The 25233-nt window shown below is 49.2% G+C and overlaps 1 protein-coding gene across 1 annotated transcript in view; it reads right to left on the bottom strand.

Annotated features, from left to right (window-relative positions):
• LOC139263730 (rab effector MyRIP-like) overlaps positions 1-25233 on the bottom strand; it is a 346446-nt gene that overhangs the window by 231026 nt on the left and 90187 nt on the right. The window contains exon 2 of the mRNA XM_070879762.1: positions 10423-10644. Coding sequence (XP_070735863.1) covers positions 10423-10644 — 222 coding nt within the window. The remainder of the gene's footprint in view (positions 1-10422; positions 10645-25233) is intronic.

Here is a 25233-nt window from a genome sequence, read left to right as displayed (position 1 = left end):
AACCTTGTCAGAATGGAACAGGTTGAATGTATCAATCATTTCTTCTCCCTCTTTTTCGTACGTTCAGTACAGTGTCTCCCTCTTCCCATCCCCCCCTCCCCTCCATGGCCCTCGCCTCTCCCTATGTCTGCAATCTCCTCCAGCCCCACAACCTCCCCCCCGCCCCCAGATCTCTGCACTCCTCTAATTCTGCCCTCTTGACCATCTCTGATTATAATCGCTCCACCATCGGTGGCCGTGCCTGCAGCTGCCTGGGCCCTAATGAGACTGCATTGAGTCTCGGTCTATTTTCGGGTATCATTATTCTTTTAAAACCGTTTCCATTCCAGAAATCTATAATGCCTGGGATTCACCAGTCACAATTATAGTGCTGGATTGATGATACCATATTACCACCTTACTGCACCTCCGATATAAAAACTAATTGATATTTCACTGTGCTGACTCATGAAGCAGGATGGATTGTGACTCCACTCCTTGTAGAAGGATACCTGGGAATTGCACGAGATTGTTTAGAAGTCTAAACCATTTATCTTTGTGTAAAGTGGTTGCCAGCAGTTGGCATCAACAGCAAAGACTGCAACACAGTAATTGGAGGTTAAAATATGTAGTGCATTACCGCTTCAGATAACCATTAACCTTTGAGTGTAAAATTGTGTATTAATGGGCCTGATATTTTGCATGTAATTGTTTATGAAGGTGAAACAATTTTGAGCATCTCTTTGGCTTTGCTTTTGTCAATTAGGCAGGGCAGAGCAAGAGACAACTCACAAAATGAACCTGCTGCTTGCTGGGAGCACAATGGGCTGGAAAACTTGTAGCGAGATCCACGTGACCTTGTGCTCCAGTACTGATCACTGATCAGTTACTGATCAGATATCGGCAACACGGAGATTGCATTTCTACAGTGGTGAGTGTTCCAGACATGAGTACCGAGAAATCCCGAGCGAGAAATAGAAACAGCAAAACAGATCAAGAAAAATCAAAAGGACAGAACGAGTGAGAAAGACAGATTCAGAACCGAGTAAACAGCTGTCTATAAATAATACCGTGTCAGCTTAGATAAAGTAGTCCTGGTACATATGAGTTAGGACGTAAGGAAACGTATGACACAAACTCACTTCTATTTATTGATTCATGGGTGTGGGCGTTGCTGGCAAGGCCGGCATTTATTGCCCATCCCTAATTTGCAGGTGGTGGTGTTCCCATGTACCTGCTGCCCTTGTCCTTCTAGGTGGTAGAGGTCGCGGGTTTGGGAGGTGCTGCCGAAGAAGCCTTGGCGAGTTGCTGTAGTGCATCTTGTAGATGGTGCACACTGCAGCCACGGTGCGCCGGTGGTGGAGGGAGTGAATGTTGAAGGCGGTGGATGGGGAGCCCATCAGTAAGCATATACAATAAAAACATTATTTGTCAGGAAATATACAGGGGATCACTTAGTTCTGGTCAAAACATAGAAGTACTGGGCTCTGGAGACGTACATTGGGAAATATCACTAAAGGCATGACTTTACCCCCGTACCATCAAAGGTCCATGGAAATTAGTTGATTTCCTGATAAAGTCAATGGCAAATGTTTGATTTAGATTCTTTCGCTTTATGGATACAGGAGGGTAGGACCTTTATCATCATAGGCGGTCCCTCGAAGCGAGGATGACTTGCTTCCACGCCAAAAAGGGATGAGTTCACAGGTGTTTCAATGAAGGACCTAATATTCCAGATCCCGAACTACATCCTGAAGGGTGAAGATGCCTGTGGGTGGATTATTTTAACGTGGGGTGACCGTTGCACACCAGCCACCACACGGGGCTTGACAGAGCGAGGTCTTGGTCCAGTGGCAAGGGTTAACCAGGACGACTGGAGACCTGCTCTGCTGCACGGACCCAGTGCGTACACATATCGTAGTGTGGGCTGGGCCCGTGCTGCCCCTGGGCCCTCGCCTCTCTGGGCCCCAAACTCACGCCTTTCCTGGGCCCCGGTCACTTCCCTCTACAAACTCTCGCCGCTCCTTCGCCCCTCCTGCTGTACCTGCCCGCACTGCAATCAGCGACCTGACTTCACAGCCGTCGCCCTCCTGCAGCAACACGCGCTGCTCCCTGCAATGGTATACCGCCGCACGCTGCTCCCTGCAATGGCCCCGGCCTGCTGATGGGCCTTACAATTGTTTTCATGGACAGAAGATTCTGACCTCAGTGACTTCTACATTCCCAAATTTCCAACACTCACTGCTCCTCACTGGGAGCTCCAATTTACAAAAGGCACAGTCGGAGGTCCGGCGATCCGGCTGGGTATCGTTAGATTAGCTGATCAATACCCTGCAGCTTTAAGCATCAACACCCACTGAAAAGAGTCATCTATTTTGGCATTTCAATTCAAATGTATTTTCTGGAACTCTGAGTTTGCTCATTTGCCAAAACCAATTCCCCAAGTGTAAACAGCGGCACTTCTGAAAGTTCCTGTCCTGTCAGATTTCCCAAATGCTCCATCCTTTCCCAATTCTGTTGCACTGAACCATCTCCCTGTTATCATTCTTTTAGTATCCTCTCGCAAGTCACTCATCCAATTACAGGGCTGGCAAAAAACCCTTTGCAAATGAATGGTGGGGCAGGTCGGAAGGCCTCCTCGTGCGACTGCCCCTGGGCCTGGCCAAGTGGGCCATTAACAGGTCGAGGGGGTCGTTCAGCCTGACTGCCCGCCTCTCCTCCGCGGCTATGTTCGCGCCAGGGAATCCCTGGAGGTGGAGCACGCGGTGTCCACCGGTATGCTCGCGGCCTTCCGCGAGAGGTGGGTATTGTGTTCCTAACACAGGTGAGACTGCACACAGGGAGGTTAAAGTAACAGTGACCTCAGTCTTTATTAAGACACTCCAGAGTGAGGAACAGGCCTTAGGGGCCGGTTTATATACAGTGCTCCCAAGGGATGCACTCCCTGGTGGTGGAACATGGGAGTGCATGCTTTACAGATACACTACAGTGGGCACCGGAGGGACTGGAGTGCATCATTAACGCAGGGAACAACATTTTAATTTGATTTGTTAAACTTTTGGTCCCCTTTTAACGTTTTTTGTTAATCTGCGGGTTCTGGTGGACATGCGTCTTTAAGAGAGTTGAAAATTGAAGATGGGAATTTGGTGACTAATGGAATCAACTGCATTATGCTCACTGCTTCTGGCTTTAGTGAATAACAACTTGAAAATGTGGCAAATGTCACAAACTTGGCTCTAATACTGAACACAGGTTTCTGACAATTCAGGGCACGTCACTGTGCACACACAGATCATTATATGAAAGCAGATTTATTCACTGAAAATAATACTGCGTTTTCAGGGAACTGGGTTGTGCAGGGTAGATGCAGGGAGAATGTTTCCCCCGGGCTGGGGAGTCTAGAACCAGGGGTCACAGTCTCAGGATAAGGGGTCGGCCATTTAGGACTGAGATGAGGAGGAATTTCTTCACTCAGAGGGGGGTGAATCTTTGGAATTCTCTGCCCCAGAGGGCTGTGGATGCTGAGTCGTTGAGTATATTCAAGGCTGAGATCGATAGATTTTTGGACTCTCGGGGAATCGAGGGATATGGGGATCGGGCGGGAAAGTGCAGTTGAGGTCGAAGATCAGCCGTGATCTTATTGAATGGCGGGGCAGGCTCGAGGGGCCGAATGGCCGACTCATGCTCCTCATCCTTATGTTCTTAAAATATCACCAGTATCTGGTCTGAATCGAAATTAAGGTTCTTCTCTTTGATGCAAATAAAATACACTTATGCAATCCTAATCTAGCCCGAAGGATGTACTGCACTGTCACAGTTCAAAACTACAGACAATTCAGCACCAGTTAATGCTAATTCAACATCATCATCATCAGCAGTCCCTCGGAATCGAGGAAGACTTGCTTCCACTCTAAGAGTGAGTTCCCAGGTGGCTGAACAGTCCAATATGAGAACCACAGTCCCTGTCACAGGTGGGACAGACAGTGGTTGAGGGAAAGGGAGGGTGGGACTGGTTTGCCGCACGCTCCTTCCGCTGCCTGCGCTTGGTTTCTGCATGCTCTCGGCGACGAGACTCGAGGTGCTCAGCGCCCTCCCGGATGCACTTCCTCCACTTAGGGCGGTCTTTGGCCAGGGACTCCCAGGTGTCAGTGGGGATGTTGCACTTTATCAGGGAGGCTTGGAGGGTGTCCTTGTAACGTTTCCTCTGCCCACCTGGGGCTCGCTTGCCGTGGATGAGTTCCAAGTAGAGCGCTTGCTTTGGGAGTCTCGTGTCAGGCATGCGGACAATGTGGCCCGCCCAGCGGAGCTGGTCGAGTGTGGTCAGTGCTTCAATGCTGGGGATGTTGGCCTGGTTGAGGACGCTAATGTTGGTGCGTCTGTCCTCCCAGGGGATTTGTAGGATCTTGCGGAGACATCGTTGGTGGTATTTCTCCAGCGAAGCAAGCGCTCCAAAGCAAGCGCTCTACTCGGAGCTCCTTCACGGAAAACGAGCCAAAGGTGGGCAGCGGTAAGCTACAAGGACACCCTCAAAGCCTCCCTGATAAAGTGCAACATCCCACCGACACCTGGGAGACCCTGGCCAAAGACCACCCTATGTGGAGGAAGTGCATCCGGGAGGGCGCTGAGCACCTTGTAGGGGAGGACGAAAACCCCCTCATTTTACCCAGAAGGAAAAGAGCTGTGGGATCTGGCTGTGCTGCAATGAATTGAAAGCGAGACGGTTTGACCTTGGCAGAGCAGTGATCGGTGTCCTCCCCCGTCCAGAGGGCCAATGGTGGGACAGAGTCAGCCCGAAGCATGGAGCTTTCAAGCCAATGGAAGAGCACTTGCTCGAAAACTGTGGGACTGACTTATCGCCATCATCGGGCTATTGTCTTCCCCATGTTTACACTATGGAGGGAAATTATGCAGACCTTCAGAAAACTAGGGAACCCAAAACAACCCAAGGGCCTACACAATGGCTACAGGAGGCCAACGCAATCAACACCCACTCAAACCTTGAGTAGGTTAACATCAGTGGAAAACTGCTGCATTTTTCAAAATCACAAAGTCCACCAATGGGAAGGATCGATTTCAGCAGGAGAGGTGGACTGGATAATCTGGCTATAAAAAGGGGTTTCTGATGCAGTGTGTGTGGCTCTCTGCTCTCGTGATCCAGCAAGCCCCTCGACACTGAAGGAAAACCAATGTCCGAAGACACTGAAGATAGAAGAAACAAACCACCAGACTGCGGAAGGCACAGTAGTGAATATAACCTCTGGTCCCCGGAACTCCCAACTCAGTTAGGCCAGGAAAGGTGGGAGGTTGGGCATTGTACTGCTAAACTGGTGTAAAGATTTTCGTTGTGTCCGTTTAGTGGGACTTAGGGGGATTGTTTTGTTGGTGTATTGCTGTTTGTTGAGATACACCTTGTCAAATAAATTGGAAGCCTAAAGTTCCTCTTGGAATCACCTTGTCTCAGTTCTATTGTATTACATCTCCTGATCGTGAGTCTTATGTCAGAACAGTGTAAGGGAAGCTAGGAGCACCTCGAAAACACTCAACTGTGTGTCACAGGCTAGGGAAGAAGGGGTTAGCAGTGTTTGACACTCACAGGTGCCTCACAGGCGAGGCATAAGCTGTGGGGACGCATGAGTCTCAAAACCCCCTTCATAAGCTGTGGACACAGTCTCTCCAGGGGTGCTCTTGCAGCACTCAGGGTACCCCACAGGCCAGGCATAAGCTGTGAGGGCAGAAGCCCAGAGAGAGACACCCAAGGCACAACAACACTCCCTGAGAAAACCCCTTACAACCTCGAATCTCGTCGCCGAGAGCATGCAGAAACCAAGCGCAGGCAGCGGAAGGAGCGTGCGGCAAACCAGTCCCACCCTCCCTTTCCCTCAACCACTGTCTGTCCCACCTGTGACAGAGACTGTAATTCCCGTATTGGACTGTTCAGCCACCCAAGGACTCATTTTAAGTGTGGAAGCGAGTCTTCCTCGATTCCGAGGGACTGCCTATGATAATGATGAATGGAGAGGAAGCCCTTGCGATTGATGAGGGCAGTGTTGTTGTGTGAAGGTGCCCACAGAGGGATCGAGGCACAGCGCACGATGGCCTGGTCCTGGCGAGATCCTACAATCTGTGCAAACCCCAGCCCCTGGTGCTGCTGCTTCCAATTCTGCATGGGGAAAGTGAGGAAAGTCCTTTGCTCAGTAACCAAGGCATCCTGCTTCTTGCAGCATGGGCTGCAGATTGACTGACGTTACCGATACCCGCTGTGGCAGTTTTGGAATGAACCAGAAGCAGAGTGGTTCTGGGATGGGCTGTGCCTGTCAGTGCAGTCGGCATTGCTGTATGAGGTGTAGAAATAGGTTTCTGGCTGAGACACAACTCGGACAGCCTCCCTGGAGAATCGTTCCAAGCACTTTGATTGGTCAGTGCTGAAAGTGTATAAATTGTATTTTTGTTAAAATTCCTTTCCTATTGCAAGCATTGAATATCAACACCAATAGCTCAACAGGTCATCATTACCGCTCATGACAGTATCACTGGTTGAAGTCGACCTCAAGCCAATCTTTAATAATGAAAATGAGTAATTTTGGCTTATTCAAGATGTTTACTCAGGACAATCAATCACATTCCATCAATCCATCACCAGGTCCAGTCCTGGCCCTCAGTGGATCTTTGTGGACAAACTGTGTTCGGTGTTTCTGCCGACTTAAGTGAACCAAATGGAAAGGTGGGTTCATGGCTGTAATCTTTAATTCCAGTTCGTCTCTTCCTTCTCAAAGAACAGCGAGTTTTATGATGTTTATCACAGATTGGCTCCGACAAAACACCACTGCAACTGACCCAACGCCAGAGCAGTTTCTGACCAATTACATTCCCACTGCTGTAACTTAAGGAGAATTGACTGAAATCACAGAAATCAGGTTTTACACATGTAATATACATTGGAGGCTCTTTCTCCAGAAAATTGTTGCTTGTTCTTTGATCTAAGGTTACTGCAAAGAAGCCCAGGGAGTTCGAAACAGTTACAGTTGTTGTATCATTCAATCCTTTCCCTGTACATTCGATTTCAGAAATCAACTCATTAAAACATCCCCCAAATGAATTGGTCTAATTTCAAAGCCCAGAACTGTGCCAAACTACCCATAAGCAATGCCAAGGGAAATTAGATAGTTTAATAAATAAAGGATATGTTAATTACAATTGTGGAGCAGCCTGCCCTTGTCTCAGGGAGATTAGGCTGCGAGATCAGTGATACTGGGAGCACTCATGGAGTTACCACCAAAGCTGCACACTCTCACTTGTATTAGTACCACCAACGCTGTCTCCGCAAAATCCTGCAAATCCATTGGCAGGATATGTGCACCAACGTCAGTGTTCTCGCTCAGGCCAACATCCCCAGCATCGAAGCATTGCCCACGCTAGGATGGATGGGCCACATCATCCGCATGAACATAAGAACATAAGAAATAGGAGCAGGAGTCGGCCATTCGGCCCCTCGAGCCTGCTCCACCATTCAATAAGATCATGGCTGGTCTGATCATGGACTCAACTCCGATACTAGACTCCTAAACAAACGCTGTGCTCGGAACTCCGACACGGCAAGCGAGCCCCAGATGGGCAGAGGAAACGCTTCAAGGACACCCTCAAAGCCTCCCTGATGAAGCCCAACGTCCCCACCGATACCTGGGAGTCCCTGGCCCAAGACCACTCAAACTGGAGGAGAAGCGTCCGGGAAGTTGCCGAACATCTCGAGTCTCGTCGCCGGGAACACATGGAAGCCAAGTACAAACAGCGGCAGGAGCACACGACAACCGAAGCCCCTCACCCACCCGTCCCTCCCACCACCGTTTGCCCCAGACATTGCCGGTGACAGAGACTGTGGGTCCCACATTGGTCTCATCCATCACCTGAGAACTCGTGTTAGTGTGGACGCAAGTCATCCTCGACTCCGGGGGACTGCCTCAGAAGAAGAAGGGGAGTAACTATAGTCTGTGGCTACCTTATTTACCAAGACCGGGATTGCTTTTGCTGTTAAGAGATGTTGGATTCCTTATTCAATACGCGTACAAGACAGAAACTGCGTTACTATAGAAACCCTGTAAAACCATGAACTGATTTTCACCGTCGACCCTTGGGCATGAACCTCCCGTCGAACATCGTTCTTCCACTCCCAGAGACGCCAACTTGACATGTTTAATTAGAGAACTTTCAGCTCGGCACCAAAATCTGTCAGCCTGCCTTTTCTCATCGTTTCTCTGAGCTTATCAAACCTTCAACTTTCCCAAACTCGTTATTCTGGAAGCTCATTGACACGGCGAGAAAACTTGGACAGGCAAACTGTTATTGAAAGGTTTGGAGTTCCCGATTAAACATGGCAAGCGAGGGTTGCTGCGATTCTGACTGCTCCTTATTAACACCTTAATCTTAGTGTTGCAACAGCAGCCCACAGCCAGAATTCAACACCTTCCAGGGTCAGACAGAGAAGCAAGCTTAGTATGGCTTTAATGGATTGAGGTGGCAGCTGCAGAGAATGCAATTTTGTAATAACTATGACCTTGTTATAAAGCCCCACCACACTGGATGGCAGAGAGTCAGGGGGAGGGGGGGGGGGGGCGGGGGTGAGTTAAAATACAGTATCCGCGTAACCCGATCCCATCACACCACGCGCGCACACCTGCCGTCATTTTTACCATGCCAGATATCGGGGCGTCCGAGTGTAATTACCATATGGGAGCCCGATTTGAAATTAACCTGTGCTGGATGGGTTACCCGGGGGTCGGGAAATGTGGCAGTGAACCAGAGACTGGAACAGCCGGCTCCACCAGGGTAAGTGGCTTTTTCAGCACTCCTTGAGGGCCAGGAGCAGCAGGAGTGCTTCTCCCGAGGTCCCTCGAGGAAATAGTCGGTCTCCCCCAGCCCCGATCCCCAGCCTTCCAACCACCCCCACTCCCCCCCGCACCTCCCAACCAGCTCTGCTGATCACAAGCCTTCCCACTCCCCGATTACCAGGGAACCGTCCAAGGGTATGGCCTCCTGATTGCTGGCGGTCATTCCCGATCGCTGGCCAGGCTGGCCACTTGATGGGATGGCAATGAGGCACTGTCTGAAGATCGACAGGACCTCCACCTTCCCGGCCTTGCTGGGTGCCTTGGCAGTGGACAACATTCAGGCTCAGGCTGATAAGTGGCAAGTAACATTCGCACCACACAAGTGCCAGGCAATGACTATCTCCAACAAGCGAGAGTCTAACCACTTTGCCATGATATTCAATGGCATTACCCTAGTTAAATCCCCCACCATCAACATCCTGGGGGTCACCATTGACCAGAAACTTCACTGGACCAGCCACATAAATACTGTGGCCACAAGAGCAGGTCAGAGGCTGGGTATTCTGTGGCCAGTGTCGCACCTCCTGACTCCCCAAAGCCTTTCCACCATCTACAAGGCACAAGTCAGGAGTGTGATGGAATACTCTCCACTTGCCTGGATGAGTGCAGCTCCAACAACACTCGAGAAGCTCGACACCATCCAGGACAACGCAGTTCACTCAGAGTTGTTAACCTGTGGAATTCCCTACTGCAGAGAGTTGTTGATGCCAGGTCATTGGATATATTCAAGAGGGAGTTAGATACGGCCCTTACGGCTAACGGGATCAAGGGGTATGGAGAGAAAGCAGGAAAGGGGTACTGAGGTGAATGATCAGCCATGATCTTATTGAATGGTGGTGCAGGCTCGAAGGGCCGAATGGCCTACTCCTGCACCTATTTTCTATGTTTCTAGTCCGCTTGATGGGCTCCCCATCCACCACCTTCAACACTCACTCCCTCCACCACCGGCGCACCGTGGCTGCAGTGTGTACCATCTACAAGATGCACTACAGCAACTCGCCAAGGCTTCTTCGGCAGCACCTCCCAAACCCGCGACCTCTACCCCCTAGAAGGACAAGGGCAGCAGGTACATGGGAACACCACCATCTCCACGTTCCCCTCCCAGTCACACACCATCCTGACTTGGAAATATATCGGCCGTTCCTTCATCGTCGCTGGGTCACAATCCTGGAACTCCTTCCCTAACAGCACTGTGGGAGCACCTTCACCACACGGACTGCAGCGGTTCAAGAAGGCGGCTCACCACCACCTTCTCCAGGGGCAATTAGGGATGGGCAATAAATGCCGGCCTTGCCAGCGACGCCCACATCCCGGGAATGAATAAATAGAAACATGCCTCTGTAAAAAGCTACTCGTGGCAGATCAACTAATCTCCAAACATGGAAATCGCCCGGATATGGAACAAATCGCACTCTGCACAATGGTTCTACGCTGTTACAAACGAGCAGACCATCCGGAAGCCAGAGATCAATTCGATCATTCCACAGATAGCACTTCACAAATGTCCACCGGCCCCCAGCAGAGGGGGGGAGGTGGGGCGGGGGGGGGTGAATGCACTCACCTGGCCTGATGGCAGACGCTGCAGACCCACGCCTTCTCCTTCTTGCTGTATGCCCCGCAGCTCTTGCAGATGTTGAACTTGCAGTCAAGACAGGAGCGCTTGGTGTTGATGAGGAAGGTGAAAGGGCTGCAGCAACGGATGCAGCAGTTCTCGTTAAACTTCTCCTGCTTGGACAGGATTGAGCGCTTGTTACCCTCCTCGTTCAGCTTCTGCTTCAGCTCACTGCAAAACACAAGTAGTCATTCCCACTCAATTAGACGGTTTAGTGCACTGACATTGCCCACCCAAAGCCGTTCACCAATATTCATTATTCCCCTTTGTTTGTAGACAATGGAAACAGAGAGTGCTTCATAGAAGATTGTGAGGGGGCTGGACAGAGTAGATGCAGGGAGGATGTTTCCCCTCGTGGGGGAATCTAGAACTAGGGGACATAGTCTCAGAATAAGGGGCCGCCCATTTAAAACTGAGATGAGGAGGAATTTCTTCTCTCAGAGGGTTGTAAATCTGTGGAATTCTCTGTCCCAGAGAGCTGTGGAGGCTGGGTCATTGAATACATTTAAGGTGGAAATAGACAGATTTTTGAGCGATAAGAGAGTGAAGGGTTATGGGGAGCGGGCGGGGAAGTGGAGCTGAGTCCATGATTGGATCAGTCATGATCTTATTGAATGGTGGAGCAGGCTCGAGGGGCCGAATGGCCAAATGGCCGACTCCTGCTCCTATTTCTTATGTTCTAATGCTGGAAACACTCTGCAAGTCAGGCAACATCTATGGAGAAGTGTTTCTGCTCCCCAACCTTCTCTTTGGCAATCCTTTTGATGAGATTAACAGGTGTGGCTTTATACGAGTACTGTGAATGATGTTTTGCTCAGAAGGTCTATGCGATGAGGTACAGGTGGGGAATAAACCTCTCGTCACATAACGTGACCTTCCTGCTTGTTCAGTGGCTGGTTAGTTGTCGGAAATTATATCCTATAACTCACTGCCCTGTAGAAACTGTCCCTTTTGTTCAAAAATATACAAGTGATGTCAGCAACATAGGAAGAGGAAGAGGCCATTCAGCCCATCGAGCCTGTTCCGCCATTCAGTGAGATCATTGGCTGATCTGTGACCAAACTCCATATACCTGCCTGTGGCCCATATCCCTTAATACCTAATCTCAGATTTAAAATTAACAATTGACCCCAGCATCAATTGCCATTTGTAAGAGAGTTCCAAACCTCTTCCACCTGTACATACCGATGAAGAACATGGTTACCAATAAAATTACCTTTCAGGTAACAATGTCCTGTTAGCATTTTGATATAAAAGAATTAAAATACATTTTTTTTAAATTAATTATTTCAAAGGTGCTGCTCAATTGGAAGTTTCAGGTATCAAGAAGCAATAGACTTTTGAAATGCACCCTTGAGCACAGTCTGAGGCATCTGCTATTTTTCAAAGACCCCTTGTAACATTGTACATGGTGAGGTCAAACATACACTACTTTACAATGATCGGGGGTTATACAATTTCACTTGTAGACTTGTGTTTCTTTGCTTCTAAGGATATCTCCCAAACCCGCGACCCCTACCACCTAGAAGGACAAGGGCAGCAGGCGCATGGGAACACCACCACCTCCAAGTTCCCCTCCCAGTCACACACCATCCTGACTTGGAAATATATCGGCCGTTCCTTCATCGTCGCTGGGTCACAATCCTGGAACTCCCTCCCTAACAGCACTGTGGGAGCACCTTCACCACACGGACTGCAGCGGTTCAAGAAGGCGGCTCACCACCAACTTCTCAAGGGGCAATTAGGGATGGGCAATAAATGCCGGCCTTGTCAGCGACGTCCATATCCTGTGATAGAATTTTTAAAAAGCCAATGAACTGCTGTTTTATGATGAGAGCAGTGTTCGACGGTGTAATGCACAATATAATATATGATGCACAGTGTAGTGTTTTGTTGCTGTGACAAAGTTTGACACATTGAACTGTGACATCCTGAGTGTGATGGAAACATCATGGTAGATGCAAGACAATAGCTCTGTCCATCTCCCTCTCGGTGTCTCTCTCCCTCTATATATATATATACACATACACACTAATGGTGTGGTTCAAGGCCAGTGCTGGTTGCTCTGGAACAGTGCATCATCTGGTTGATAGCTTGTTGATGGGTCTGCTGAAGAAATTGTGGAGAAAATAATATAATTGAGTGAAGAGTAAAAAAGACAGATTTGCATTTCTATAGCACCTTTCCTGACCTTAGGATGTCTCAAATCGCTTCATAGCCAATGAAGCACTTTTTAAAGTGTAGTCACTGTTGTAATGTGGGAAACGCAGCAGCCAATTTGTACACAGCAAGCTCCCACACACAGCAATGTGACAATGACCAGATAATCTGTTTTAGTGATGTTGATTGAGGGATAAATATTGGCCCCAGGACACCGTGGAGAACTCCCCTGCTCTTCTTCAAAATAGTGCCGTGGGATCTTTTACATCCACCTGAGAGAGCAGACGGGGCCTCGGTTTAATGTCTCATCCGAAAGACGGCCCCTCCGACAGTGCGGCGCTCCCTCAGTACTGCCCCTCCGACAGTGCGGCACTCCCTCAGTACTGCCCCTCCGACAGTGCGGCACTCCCTCAGTACTGCCCCTCCGACAGTGCGGCACTCCCTCAGTACTGCCCCTCCGACAGTGCGGCACTCCCTCAGTACTGCCCCTCCGACAGTGCGGCACTCCCTCAGTACTGCCCCTCCGACAGTGCGGCACTCCCTCAGTACTGCACTGGAGTGTCAGCCTGGATTATTTTGCTCAAATCTCTGGAGTGAGACTTGAACCTGTGACCTTCTGACTCAGAGATGGGAGAGGGTGCTGCCCACTGAGCCACAGCTGACACTACAATGTAATTTTATAGGATTAACTTTCAAAACACTCATCGATATTGTTTGAATTTGTCATGTATTCAACCAGCATTGTAACCGATGTATAATCTGACCTAAGTTGTACACTGTGAGAACACTGACCACTAGGTGGTGAACTTGTGGGAGACACTCCTAACCTGGACCTTCAGGTATAAAAGCGGAAACTCCACCCACTTCCATCACTTGAGTGCTGAGGAATAAAGGACAGGTCACAGACTGACCTTCTCTCAAGCATGGGCCTCGTGTGCATTTATACTGTGTAGTAAGGACGTATCAGAATTGATGAAGATAAGCAGTAAATGTGAGACTAATGTACTTGTTACGTTTTAATTTCCTCCCTGTTCCTTGTCAGGCAAAGGTAATTGCGGCAAATAAATGTTTCCATCACCTTGTTACTTGAGCTCAGTACTTCGCTCCGTCACGATTAGATTACCCAGATTTGGCATTAACTCCCACAATCGCTAATGAACTTGGAGCAAGCAATCGATTGGGACAGATAAAGCTGATTCTGATCAGACGTGAATGGATTTGAATGTTGAACGACGATAGTTTTGCTGGATTCCTGCCACTTTTACATCGATAAACTGAGGCACAATCCACTGCTCTGACTTTAACCCAGGACACAGAGTAAGATTTCAGCCCACTGTCATCGCGCAGAGTTTCGACTCAGACGATTAGGTTTAAGGTCTTTGTAAACTCAACCAACAAAAAGTTGAACTCTTGAATAAAAATGGTAAGTGATGAAATTAATCAGCGACGGTTTGCTGTTGTACTGGAACATCGGTCAATAAACGATACACATGGGAACAGAATTTGTCCATATTAGAAAATAGATTTTAATTGTGGAGGCCTTAGAGGGGGAGCAGAGGGGATTTACGAGAGTGGTTCCAGGGATGAGGGACTTCAGTGACGTGGATAGACTGGAGAAGCTGGGGTTGTTCTCCTTGGAGCAGAGAAGGTTGAGAGGAGATTTGATCGAGGTGTTCAAAATCATGAGGGGTCTGGACAGAGTAGATCGAGAGAAACTGTTCCCATTGGTGGAAGGGTGGAGAACCAGAGGACACAGATTTAAGGCGATTGGCAGAAGAACCAAAGGCGACATGAGGGAAAACGTTTTTACGCAGCGAGTGGTTAGGATCTGGAATGCGCTGCCTGAGAGGGTGGTGGAGGCAGACTCAATCGTGGCTTTCAAAAGGGAGTTGGATAAGTACCTGAAGGGAAAATATTGCAGGGTTACGGGGAAAGGACGGGGGAGGGGGAAAGGGCGGGGGAGGGGGAAAGGGCGGGGGAGGGGGAAAGGGCGGGGGAGGGGAACTGACTGAGGGGCTCTTGCAGAGAGCCGGCACGGGCTCGACGGGCCGAATGGTCTCCTTCTGTGCTGTAACCGTTCTCTGATTCAATGATTCTATGATAATTTAATAAGTGCTACTACCTGACCACTGCAAAATTATCTGCACCTTACATAAGTATGGTTAGTTATAGAGATAGATGTTCTGTGTTGTCTTAGACTGGTGCATTATTGGAGAGTAAAGAATGTCAGGGGCCTGAAACTCCACCGGCTTCTCCCGGTGACCCACTGTAACATAGAAACAGAGAAAAATAGGTGCAGGAGTAGGCCATTCGGCCCTTCGAGCCTGCACCATCCATTCAATAAGATCATGGCTGATTATTCACCTCAGTACCACATTCCTGCTTTCTCTCTATACCCCTTGATCCCTTTAGCCATAAGGGCCATATCTAACTCCCTTTTCAATATATCTAACGAATTGGCCTCAACAACTTTCTGTGGTCGAGAATTACACAGGTTCACCACTCTCTGATTGAAGAAGTTTTTCCTCATCTCGGTCCTAAATGGCTTACCCCTTATCCTTAGACTGTGTCCCCTGGTTCTGGACTTCCCCAACTTTGGGAACATTCTTCCTGCATCCAACCTGTCCAGTCCCGTCAGAATTTTATATGTTTCTATGAGAGCCCCTCTCATTCTTCAAAGCTCCAGTGAATACAAGCCCAGTCAATCCAGTCTCTCCTCATATGTCAGTCCAGCCATCCCGGGAATCAGTCTGGTGAACCTTCACTGCACTTCCTCAATAGCAAGAATGTCCTTCCTCAGATTAGGAGACTAAAACTGAAATCAATATTCCAGGTGAGGCCTCACCAAGGCCCTATACAACTGCAGTAAGACCTCCCTGCTCTGATACTCAAATCCCCTAGCTATGAAGGCCAACATGCCATTTGCCTTCTTCACTGCCTGCTGTACCTGCATGCCAACTTTTAAAGTACCATGACACCCAGGTCTCGTTGCACCTCCCCTTTTTCTAATCTGCCGCCATTCAGATAATATTCTGCTTTCATGTTTTTGCCACCAAAGTGGATAACCTCACATTTATCCACAATATTCTGCATCTGCCATGCATTTTCCCACTCACCTAACCTGTCTAAGTCACCCCGCAGCCTCTGAGCATCCTCCTCACAGCTCACACCGCCACCCAGCTTAGTGTCATCTGCAAACTTGGAGATATTACACTCAATTCCTTCATCGAAATCATTGATGTATATTGTAAATAGCTGGGGTCCCAGCACTGAGCCCTGCAGCATCCCACTAGTCACTGCCTGCCATTCTGAGAAGGACCCGTTTATCCCGACTCTCTGCTTCCTGTCTGCCAACTAGTCTCTATCCACGTCAATACATCAGTCATTGAAGGTTGGCATGCAGGTACAGCAGGCGGTTAAGAAAGCAAATGGCATGTTGGCCTTCATAGCGAGGGGATTTGAGTACAGGGGCAGGGAGGTGTTGCTACAGTTGTACAGGGCCTTGGTGAGGCCACACCTGGAGTATTGTGTACAGTTTTGGTCTCCTAACTTGAGGAAGGACATTCTTGCTATTGAGGGAGTGCAGCGAAAGTTCACCAAACTGATTCCCGGGATGGCGGGACTGACTTATCAAGAAAGACTGGATCAACTGGACTTGTATTCACTGGAGTTCAGAAGAATGAGAGGGGACCTCATAGAAACGTTTAAAATTCTGATGGGTTCAGACAGGTTAGATGCAGGAAGAATGTTCCCAATGTTGGGGAAGTCCAGAACCAGGGGTCACAGTCTAAAGATAAGGGGTAAGTCATTTAGGACTGAGATGAGGAGAAACTTCTTCACCCAGAGAGTGGTGACCCTGTGGAATTCTCTACCACAGAAAGTTGTTGAGGCCAATTCACTAAATATATTCAAAAAGGAGTAAGATGAAGTCCTTACTACTAGGGGGATCAAGGGGTATGGCGAGAAAGCAGGAATGGGGTACTGAAGTCGCATGTTCAGCCATGAACTCATTGAATGGCGGTGCAGTCTAGAAGGGCTGAATGGTCTACTCCTGTACCTATTTTCTATGTTTCTATGTTAATAAATTACCCACAATACCATGTGCCTTAATTTTGCACATCAATCTCTTGTGCGGGACCTTGTCAAAAGCCTTTTGAAAGTCCAAATGCACATCCACTGGTTCTCCCTTGTCCACTCTACTAGTTACATCCTCAAAAAATTCTAGAAGATTTGTCAAGCATGATTTCCCTTTCATAAATCCATGCTGACTTGGACCAATCCTGTCACTGCTTTCCAAATGCGCTGCTATTTCATCTTCAATAATTGATTCCAACATTTTCCCCACTACTGATGTCAGGCTAACCGGTCTATAATTACCTGTTTTCTCTCTCCCTCCTTTCTTAAAAAGTGGTGTTACATTAGCTATCCTCCAGTCCATAGGAACTGATCCAGATTCAATAGACTGTTGGAAAATGATCACTAATGTATCCACTATTTCTAGGGCCACTTCCTTAAGTACTCTGGGATGCAGACCATCAGGCCCTGGGGATTTATCAGCCTTCAATCCCATCAATTTCCCGAACACAATTTCCTGACTAATAAGGATTTCCTTCAGTTCCTCCTTCTCGCTCGACCCTCAGTGAAGACAGAACCAAAGTATTTGTTTAAATGGTCTGCCATTTCTTTGTTCCCCATTATAAATTCACCTGATTCTGACTGCAAGGGACTTACGTTTGTCTTCACTAATCTTTTTCTCTTCACATATCTATAGAAGCTTTTGCAGTCACTTTTTATGTTCCCAGCAAGCTTCCTCTCATACTCTATTTTCCCCCTCCTAATTAAACCCTTTGTCCTCCTCTGCTGAATTCTTAATTTCTCCCAGTCCTCAGATTTGCTGCTTTTTCTGGCCAATTTATCTGCCTCTTTCTTGGATTTAGCACTATTCCCAATTTCCCTTGTTAGCCACGGTTGAGCCACTTTCCCCGTTTTATTTTTACTCCAGACAGTGATGTACAATTGTTGAAGTTCATCCATGTGATCTTTAAATGTTTGCCATTGCCTATCCGCTGTCAACCCTTTAAGTATCACTCACCAGTCTATTCTAGCCAATTCATGCCTCAAACCATCGAAGTTACCTTTCCTTAAGTTCAGGACCCTAGTCTCTGAATTAACTGTGTCACTCTCCATCTTAATAAAGAATTCTACCGTATTATGGTCACTCTTCCCCAAGGGGCCTCGCACAACAAGATTACTAATTAGTCCTTCCTCATTACACATCACCCAGTCAAGCCATTTATGTTGTTTCGATTAGCAGGCATATCCCCCACAGAGCTGCCAAGAGCAACTGCTGAATAAGCTCCAGGTAAGCGCCAGAGCTCAGGTGACATTCCATAGTCACTGGATCTTTGCTCTTTTGGTTGATGTATCAACTAAACGCAGTTGTGGAATAAGAGCAACAAACACAGAATTAAACAAACTCTGCTGCCCGTGTCCTAACTCACACCGAGTCCCACTCACCCATCACCCCCTCTGCTCGCTGACCCCGTGTCCTAACTCACACCGAGTCCCACTCACCCATCACCCCCTGTGCTCGCTGACCCCGTGTCCTAACTCACACCAAGTCCCACTCACCCATCACCCCCTGTGCTCGCTGACCCCGTGTCCTAACTCACACCCAGTCCCACTCACCCATCGCCTCCTGTGCTAACTTGCACCAAGTCCCGCTCACCCATCACCCCTGTGCTCGCTGACCCCGTGTCCTAACTCGCACCAAGTCCCACTCACCCATCACCTCCTGTGCTAACTTGCACCAAGTCCCGCTCACCCATCACCCCTGTGCTCGCTGACCCCGTGTCCTAACTCACACCAAGTCCCACTCACCCATCACCCCCTGTGCTCGCTGACCCCGTGTCCTAACTCACACCAAGTCCCACTCACCCATCACCCCCTGTGCTCGCTGACCCCGTGTCCTAACTCGCACCAAGTCCCACTCACCCATCACCCCCTGTACTCGCTGCCCCGTGTCCTAACTCACACCGAGTCCCGCTCACCCATCACCCCCTGTGCACAATGACCTACATTGGCTCCCGGTCCAGCAACGCCTCTTTCAAAGTTCTCATCCTTGTTTTCAAATCCCTCCATGGCCTCGTCTCTCCCTATCTTTGTAATCTCCTCCCATCGCACAACACCCCAAGATATCTGTGCTCCTCTAATTCTGCCCTCCTGAGCATCCCCGATTTAAATTGCCCCACCATTGGCGGCCGTGCCTTCAGCTACCTGGGTCCTCGGCTCTAAATCGTTCCCTAAAACTCTCCGCCTCTCTAAGACGCTCTTTAGTTTTTAGCTCTGTGACCAAGCTCGAGGTCACCTGTCCTCGCCTCCTTGTGCGGCTCGGTGTCAAATTCTGTTTGATAATCGCTCCTGTGAAGAACCTTGGGACGTTTTACTATGTTAAAGGCGCTATATAAATACAAGTCATTGCTGAGTAAACCAACCCTGGGCAATGGAATCTCTCTCGCCCCCCCCCCACCCAGTGATCTGTGGGTAGATGCACAGTTGTGATGTTCGGGCTCCGTCCCTGCTCTGCCCGGTTACCTGATCCCATCTGGGTCAGAGGTCAGAATGCCACGGGTGACCTCAGCATCACTGGTATGAAAACATAGCCATGCTGCCTCCTCCTAAATGCATCAGGTGAAGATTAAGCTTGAAAGGCGAGTAGTCTACGGTAAAATTCACCGTCTACACACACAATGCCCCGGGTGAGATACGCGAGAGCAATGTCCCGTGATTGATGTTAACTGGCTACGCTGTCCATTCATGTTCCCGCGCACGCGCAGTTTGTTTTACGCCGGCCGACAGCCTGCGCGGGAGCTCCAGACCGCAGCTTAAACACTGGCCGGCAGTGACCATGGAGCCAGGCCGGCAGGAATCCCTGCCTTCGGAAGGGCAAGAGCCTGATACCGGTGGCTCGGTCCGTTTCTGCAGGAAGTAGCAGAGCTGCAGGGACCAGGGTCGCCAGATCCCATCCTGGGTGTGTGCCCAGCAAGCTGACCCCAGCGGAGGTCACTTAGGGCACGAGAGTTCACCTTAGGCCACCGGGGTTTGGGAGAGGGAAATCGGCCAGGGTACCTGCTTCTAATGACCATCCTGCAATAACCACGAGTGCATGCTTTCAGTCGATTAGCTCACTGACACTCAGGCCCAGACTTTCTGCTCACCCTCCTTTGACGAGGGGGGGTGAGACCTCTGCTGGTCGTGGAGGTATAGGTACCACCCTGACCGTGGGCAAACCTTCAGCTCTGGAGCTATATAAATGCAGGGGGGAGGGGGGTGTCAGGCTGGGGGTGGGGTCTCCTGGAATAGTCCTCCCAGGTCTCTCATGCTTCCACATGGCTACCATGCTGCCTGCAAGAACCAATTTGTTTTTACAAAATGTTGAGGCTTCCGATTTGGCCTCAAGAAGGTCACACCCCGAGCGCTTGTTCCACCAACCTTTGAACCATGACATTCGGGCCCGACAGAGGTCACTTGCAACCGACGTTCAGATGAGGCAAATGTCAGACGGTGTGTTGGAGGCTTGTTCCTCTCGCTTGTATCTTCTTCCCACACACCCATCCGCACGTGGGTGGGCACAGTCTGCACGGCCCAGTCCAGGCACTGGGCGATGGGGAGAAGGTGCAACGAGCAAAGGCCACAGGTGGTCATCTCCTCGAGCAGCTTCCCTCCCTCCCTCCCTCCCTCCCTCCCTCTCCCCCACCCGCACCTGATCTACCGACACATTCCAAGTGGCTCTGGCTTCAGTGACAACGCTCGCAGATTAGTCACAGGTTAGTGACGGTTTACTCACGGCTCCTTGGCCCTGGCACCCCGCACTTGAACCCACTTTCAGGGCCGGAGGAGCGGGAACAAAATTGGCAAAAAACAATTTAAAAAGCGGAATAGTAAGCCGAGGGAAGTGAGGCAGAAAGCTTTACCAATCAAAGACATTAATACGGGACGGTGGTGTAAGAATTCTGTTACTGGATAACAATCCAGAGAAATTGAGTTCTGTTTTAAAAATCTGGAAATAAAACGTTGGTATCAATTTAGAAACAATTTAGAAGCTGTCGGCACTGGCAGGTGTTCTTTGGAGAAGGAAATCTCACCCAACGTTCCCGCTAACCTGCACGGATGCTCACCGGCTTCTCATAATAAGAAGATAAATATTAGGAACAGGAGTCAGCCATTCGGCCCCTCGAGCCTGCTCCACCATTCAATAAGATCACGGCTGATCTTTGACCTCAACTCCACTTTCCCGCCCGATCCCCATATCCCTCGATTCCCCGAGAGTCCAAAAATCTATCGATCTCAGCCTTGAATATCACAACGTGTATTTATATAGCGCCTTTAACGTAGTGAAACGTCCCAGGGCGCTTCACAGGAGTGTTATGCGATAAAAATTTGACACCGAGCCGCATAAATAGAAATTAGGACAGGTGACCAGCAGTTTGGTCAAAGAGGGAGGTTTTAAGAAGAGTCTTGAAGGAGGAGAGCGAGGTAGAGAGGCGGAGAGGTTTAGGGAGGGAGTTCCAGAGCTTGGGGCCCAGGCAACAGAAGGCACGGCCACCGATGGTGGAGCGATTATAATCAGGGATGGTCAGGAGGGCAGAATTAGAGGAGTGCAGATATCTCGGGGGTTGTGGGGCTGGAGGAGGTTACAGAGATAGGGAGAGGTTGTGGGACTGGAGGAGGTTACAGAGATAGGGAGGGGCGAGGGCCATGGAGGGATTTGTAAACAAGGATGAGAATTTTGAAATCGAAGTGTTGCTCATTGACCCAGCCTCCACAGCTCTCTGGGCAGAGAATTCCAAAGATTCACCACCCTCAGAAGAAATTTCTCCTCATCTCAATTTTAAATGGGTGACCCCTTATTCTGAAACTATGCCCCCTCGTTCTAGATTCCCCCATGAGGGGAAACATCCTCTCTGTATCTACCCTGTCGAGCCCCCTCATTATCTTAAATGTTTCGATAAGATCACCTCATTCTTCTGAACTTCAATGAGTAGAGGCCCAACCTGCTCAACCTTTTTTCATAAGTCAAACCCCTCATCTCAGGAATCAACCTAATGAACCTTCTCTGAATTGCCTCCAATGCAAGTATATCCCTCCTTAAATACCAAAACTGTACGCAGTACTCTAAATGTGGCCTCACCAATACCCTGTACAGTTGTAGCAGGACTTCTCTGCTTTTATACTCTATCCCCCTTGCAATAAAGGCCAACATTCCATTTGCCTTCCTGATTACTTGCTGTATCTGCAGACTTGTGTTTCATGCACAAGGACCCCCAGGTTCCTCTGTACTGCAGCAATTTTTCTCCATTTAAATAATAATTGGCTTTTTTATTTTTTTCTACCAAAGTGGAAAACCTCACATTTTCCCACATTATACTCCATCTGACAATCTTTTGCCCACTCACTGAGCCTGTCTATATCCCTTTGCAGATTTTTTGTGTCCTCCTCACAATTTGCTTTCCCACCCTGCTTTGTATCATCAGCAAACTTGGTTACATTACACTCGATCCCTTCATCCAAGTCATTAATATAGATTGTAAATAGTTGAGGACCCAGCACTGATCCCTGCGGCACCCCACTAGTTACTGTTTGCCAACCGGAAAATGACCCATTTATCCCGACTCTCTGTTTTCTGTTAGTTAGCCAATCCTCTATCCATGCTAATATATTACCCCCAACCCCGTGAGCTTTTATCTTGTGCAGTAACCTTTTGTGTGACACCTTATCGAATGCCTTCTGGAAATCCAAATACACCACATCCACTGGTTCCCCCTGATCTACCCTGCTCGTTACATCCTCAAAGAACTCCAGCAAATTTATCAAACATGATTTCCCTTTCATAAACCCATGCTGACTCTGCTTGATTGAATTATGCTTTTCCAAATGTCCCGCTACTGCTTCCTTAATAATGGACTCCAGCATTTTCCCAACGACAGATGTTAGGCTAACCGGTCTATAGTTTCCTGCTTTCTGTCTGCCTCCTTTTTTAAATAGGGGCGTTATATTTGCAGTTTTCCAATCCGCTGGGACCTCCCCAAAATCCAGGGAATTTCGGTAGATTACAACCAAGGCATCCACTATCTCTGCAGCCACTTCTCTTAAGACCCTAGGATGTAAGCCATCAGGTCCAGGGGACTTGTCCACCTTTAGTCCCATTATTTTACCGAGTACTACTTCTTTAGTGATAGTGATTGTATTAAGTTCCTCCCTCCCTATAGCCCCTTGATTATCCATTATTGGGATGTTTTTAGTGTCTTCTACCGTGAAGACCAATACAAAATATTTGTTCAAAGATGCTGAGAAGAGGAGTCTAGAACCAGGGGTCACAGTGTCAGGATAAGGGGTTGGCCATTTAGGACTGAGATGAGGAGGAATTTCTTCACTCAGAGGGTGGTGAATCTTTGGAATTCTCTGCCCCAGAGGGCTGTGGATGCTGAGTCGTTGAGTATATTCAAGGCTGAGATCGATAGATTTTGAATGGCAGAGCAGGCTCGAGGGGCCGTATGACCTACTCCCACTCCCAGTTCTTATGTTCTTACATTTGTAAAGCTCATAAAAAGCTAAAATTATAATTGCTATGTCAGCAGAAATACTAACATGACCAGACCCAGAGAAGTGAAGTTATGAAGACGGAGTGTGCTGGGCGAGCAGAGAGAGGAAAGCACCTGGCCGTCCAGACAACATACACACAGCTTCAGTCCAGCTGTCACTGGGAAGGACAGCTGCCAATATCGATCAGTGCTCCTCAGGTACAGCACAGTAACGTAGAATGTGCAGGGGAAACAAGAATGCAGCACACACACACACACACACACAGACACACAGACTCCCACAGACACAGACACTCTCTCACACACACACACACACATACACAGACTCCCACAGACACACTCTCACACACACACACACACAGACTCCCACAGACACAGACACTCTCTCACACACACACACACACACACACAGACTCCCACAGACACACTCTCACACGCACACACACACACACACAGACTCCCACAGACACACTCTCACACACACACACACACACAGACTCCCACAGACACACTCACACACACACACACACACACACACACACACAGACTCCCACAGACACACTCTCACACACACACAGACACACACACACACACACACACCCACAGACACACTCTCACACACACACACACCCACAGACACACTCTCACACACACACACACAGACTCCCACAGACACACTCTCACACACACACACACAGACTCCCACAGACACACTCACACACACACACACACACAGACTCCCACAGACACACTCTCACACACACACAGACACACACACACACACACACACACACACACACCCACAGACACACTCTCACACACACACACACCCACAGACACACTCTCACACACACACACACAGACTCCCACAGACACACTCACACACACACACAGACACTCTCTCACACACACACACAGACACACACTCTCACACACACACACACACACAGCCTCGCGCACACACACACACACACACAATATCTCATTTTGTGTAAGGACATACTTATTTGTGTGCACCAGTCAAATTGAATCAAAATTCACATTTCTCAGAATGCACCCAAGTTATTGGGTTCGGGTCTCATCACAGTTGGGCTGAACAGTCTGTTTCTGTGATATGTGGTGAGGGGGCGGGAACTCGAGCAAGCATGCCCCTCGGGGTGAGGGGGAGCGGGAACTCGAGCAAGCATGCCCCTCGGGGTGAGGGGGGGGTAACACGAGCCTCATGCCCCTCGGGGTGAGGGGGGGTGGTAACACGAGCCTCATGCCCCTCGGGGTGAGGGGGGAGCAGTAACTCGAGCAGGCATGCCCCTCGGGGTGAGGGGGAAGTGGGGATGTTACTGGGACCCAGCACAGGAGCAAAGGCCTTTCTCGGCTTGGGCCTGGGTCAGAAGCTAGGAAAGGCACCAGGCGGAGTTCTGTAAAGCACGTATGCTGACACGATTGATTCTTGTATTTTGCAAGCCCGTGTCTGTCGTTGGTTACATTGCTTTGCCCCATTGCCCCCGGTGGGGTTCAGAGAGCTCGGCTTGGCTCATCGCTGGCTTCCGGTGATCAGCAGCAGGGGTTAACAACGGCCTACCTAGGTTTCCGTGCTTTCTCGCCTTCTCTAGCCTCTGAGGCCGAGAGTTCACACCCAGCAATCCCGGCCACTGCGCACTGAGTGACCACACTGGCCGTCAATCCGACTGAAAACTCTCGTCTATCGTTTGTCTTCTCCTCCAGCTCCCGCATTTGGTGCCCCACCATCATCATCATCATCGGCAGTCCCTCGGAATCGAGGAAGACTTGCTTCCACTCTAAAAGTGAGTTCTCAGGTGGCTGAACAGTCCAATACTGGAACCACAGTCCCTGTCACAGGTGGGACAGTCAGTGGTTGAGGGAAGGGGAGGGTGGGACTGGTTTGCCGCACGCTCCTTCCGCTGCCTGCGCTTGGTTTCTGCATGCTCTCGGCGATGAGACTCGAGGTGCTCAGCGCCCTCCCGGATGCACTTCCTCCACT

This window comes from Pristiophorus japonicus, chromosome 5 (assembly GCF_044704955.1).
Source record: "Pristiophorus japonicus isolate sPriJap1 chromosome 5, sPriJap1.hap1, whole genome shotgun sequence".
In the NCBI taxonomy this organism is placed as follows: domain Eukaryota; kingdom Metazoa; phylum Chordata; class Chondrichthyes; family Pristiophoridae; genus Pristiophorus; species Pristiophorus japonicus.
This window is presented reverse-complemented; position numbering and strand designations above follow the sequence as displayed.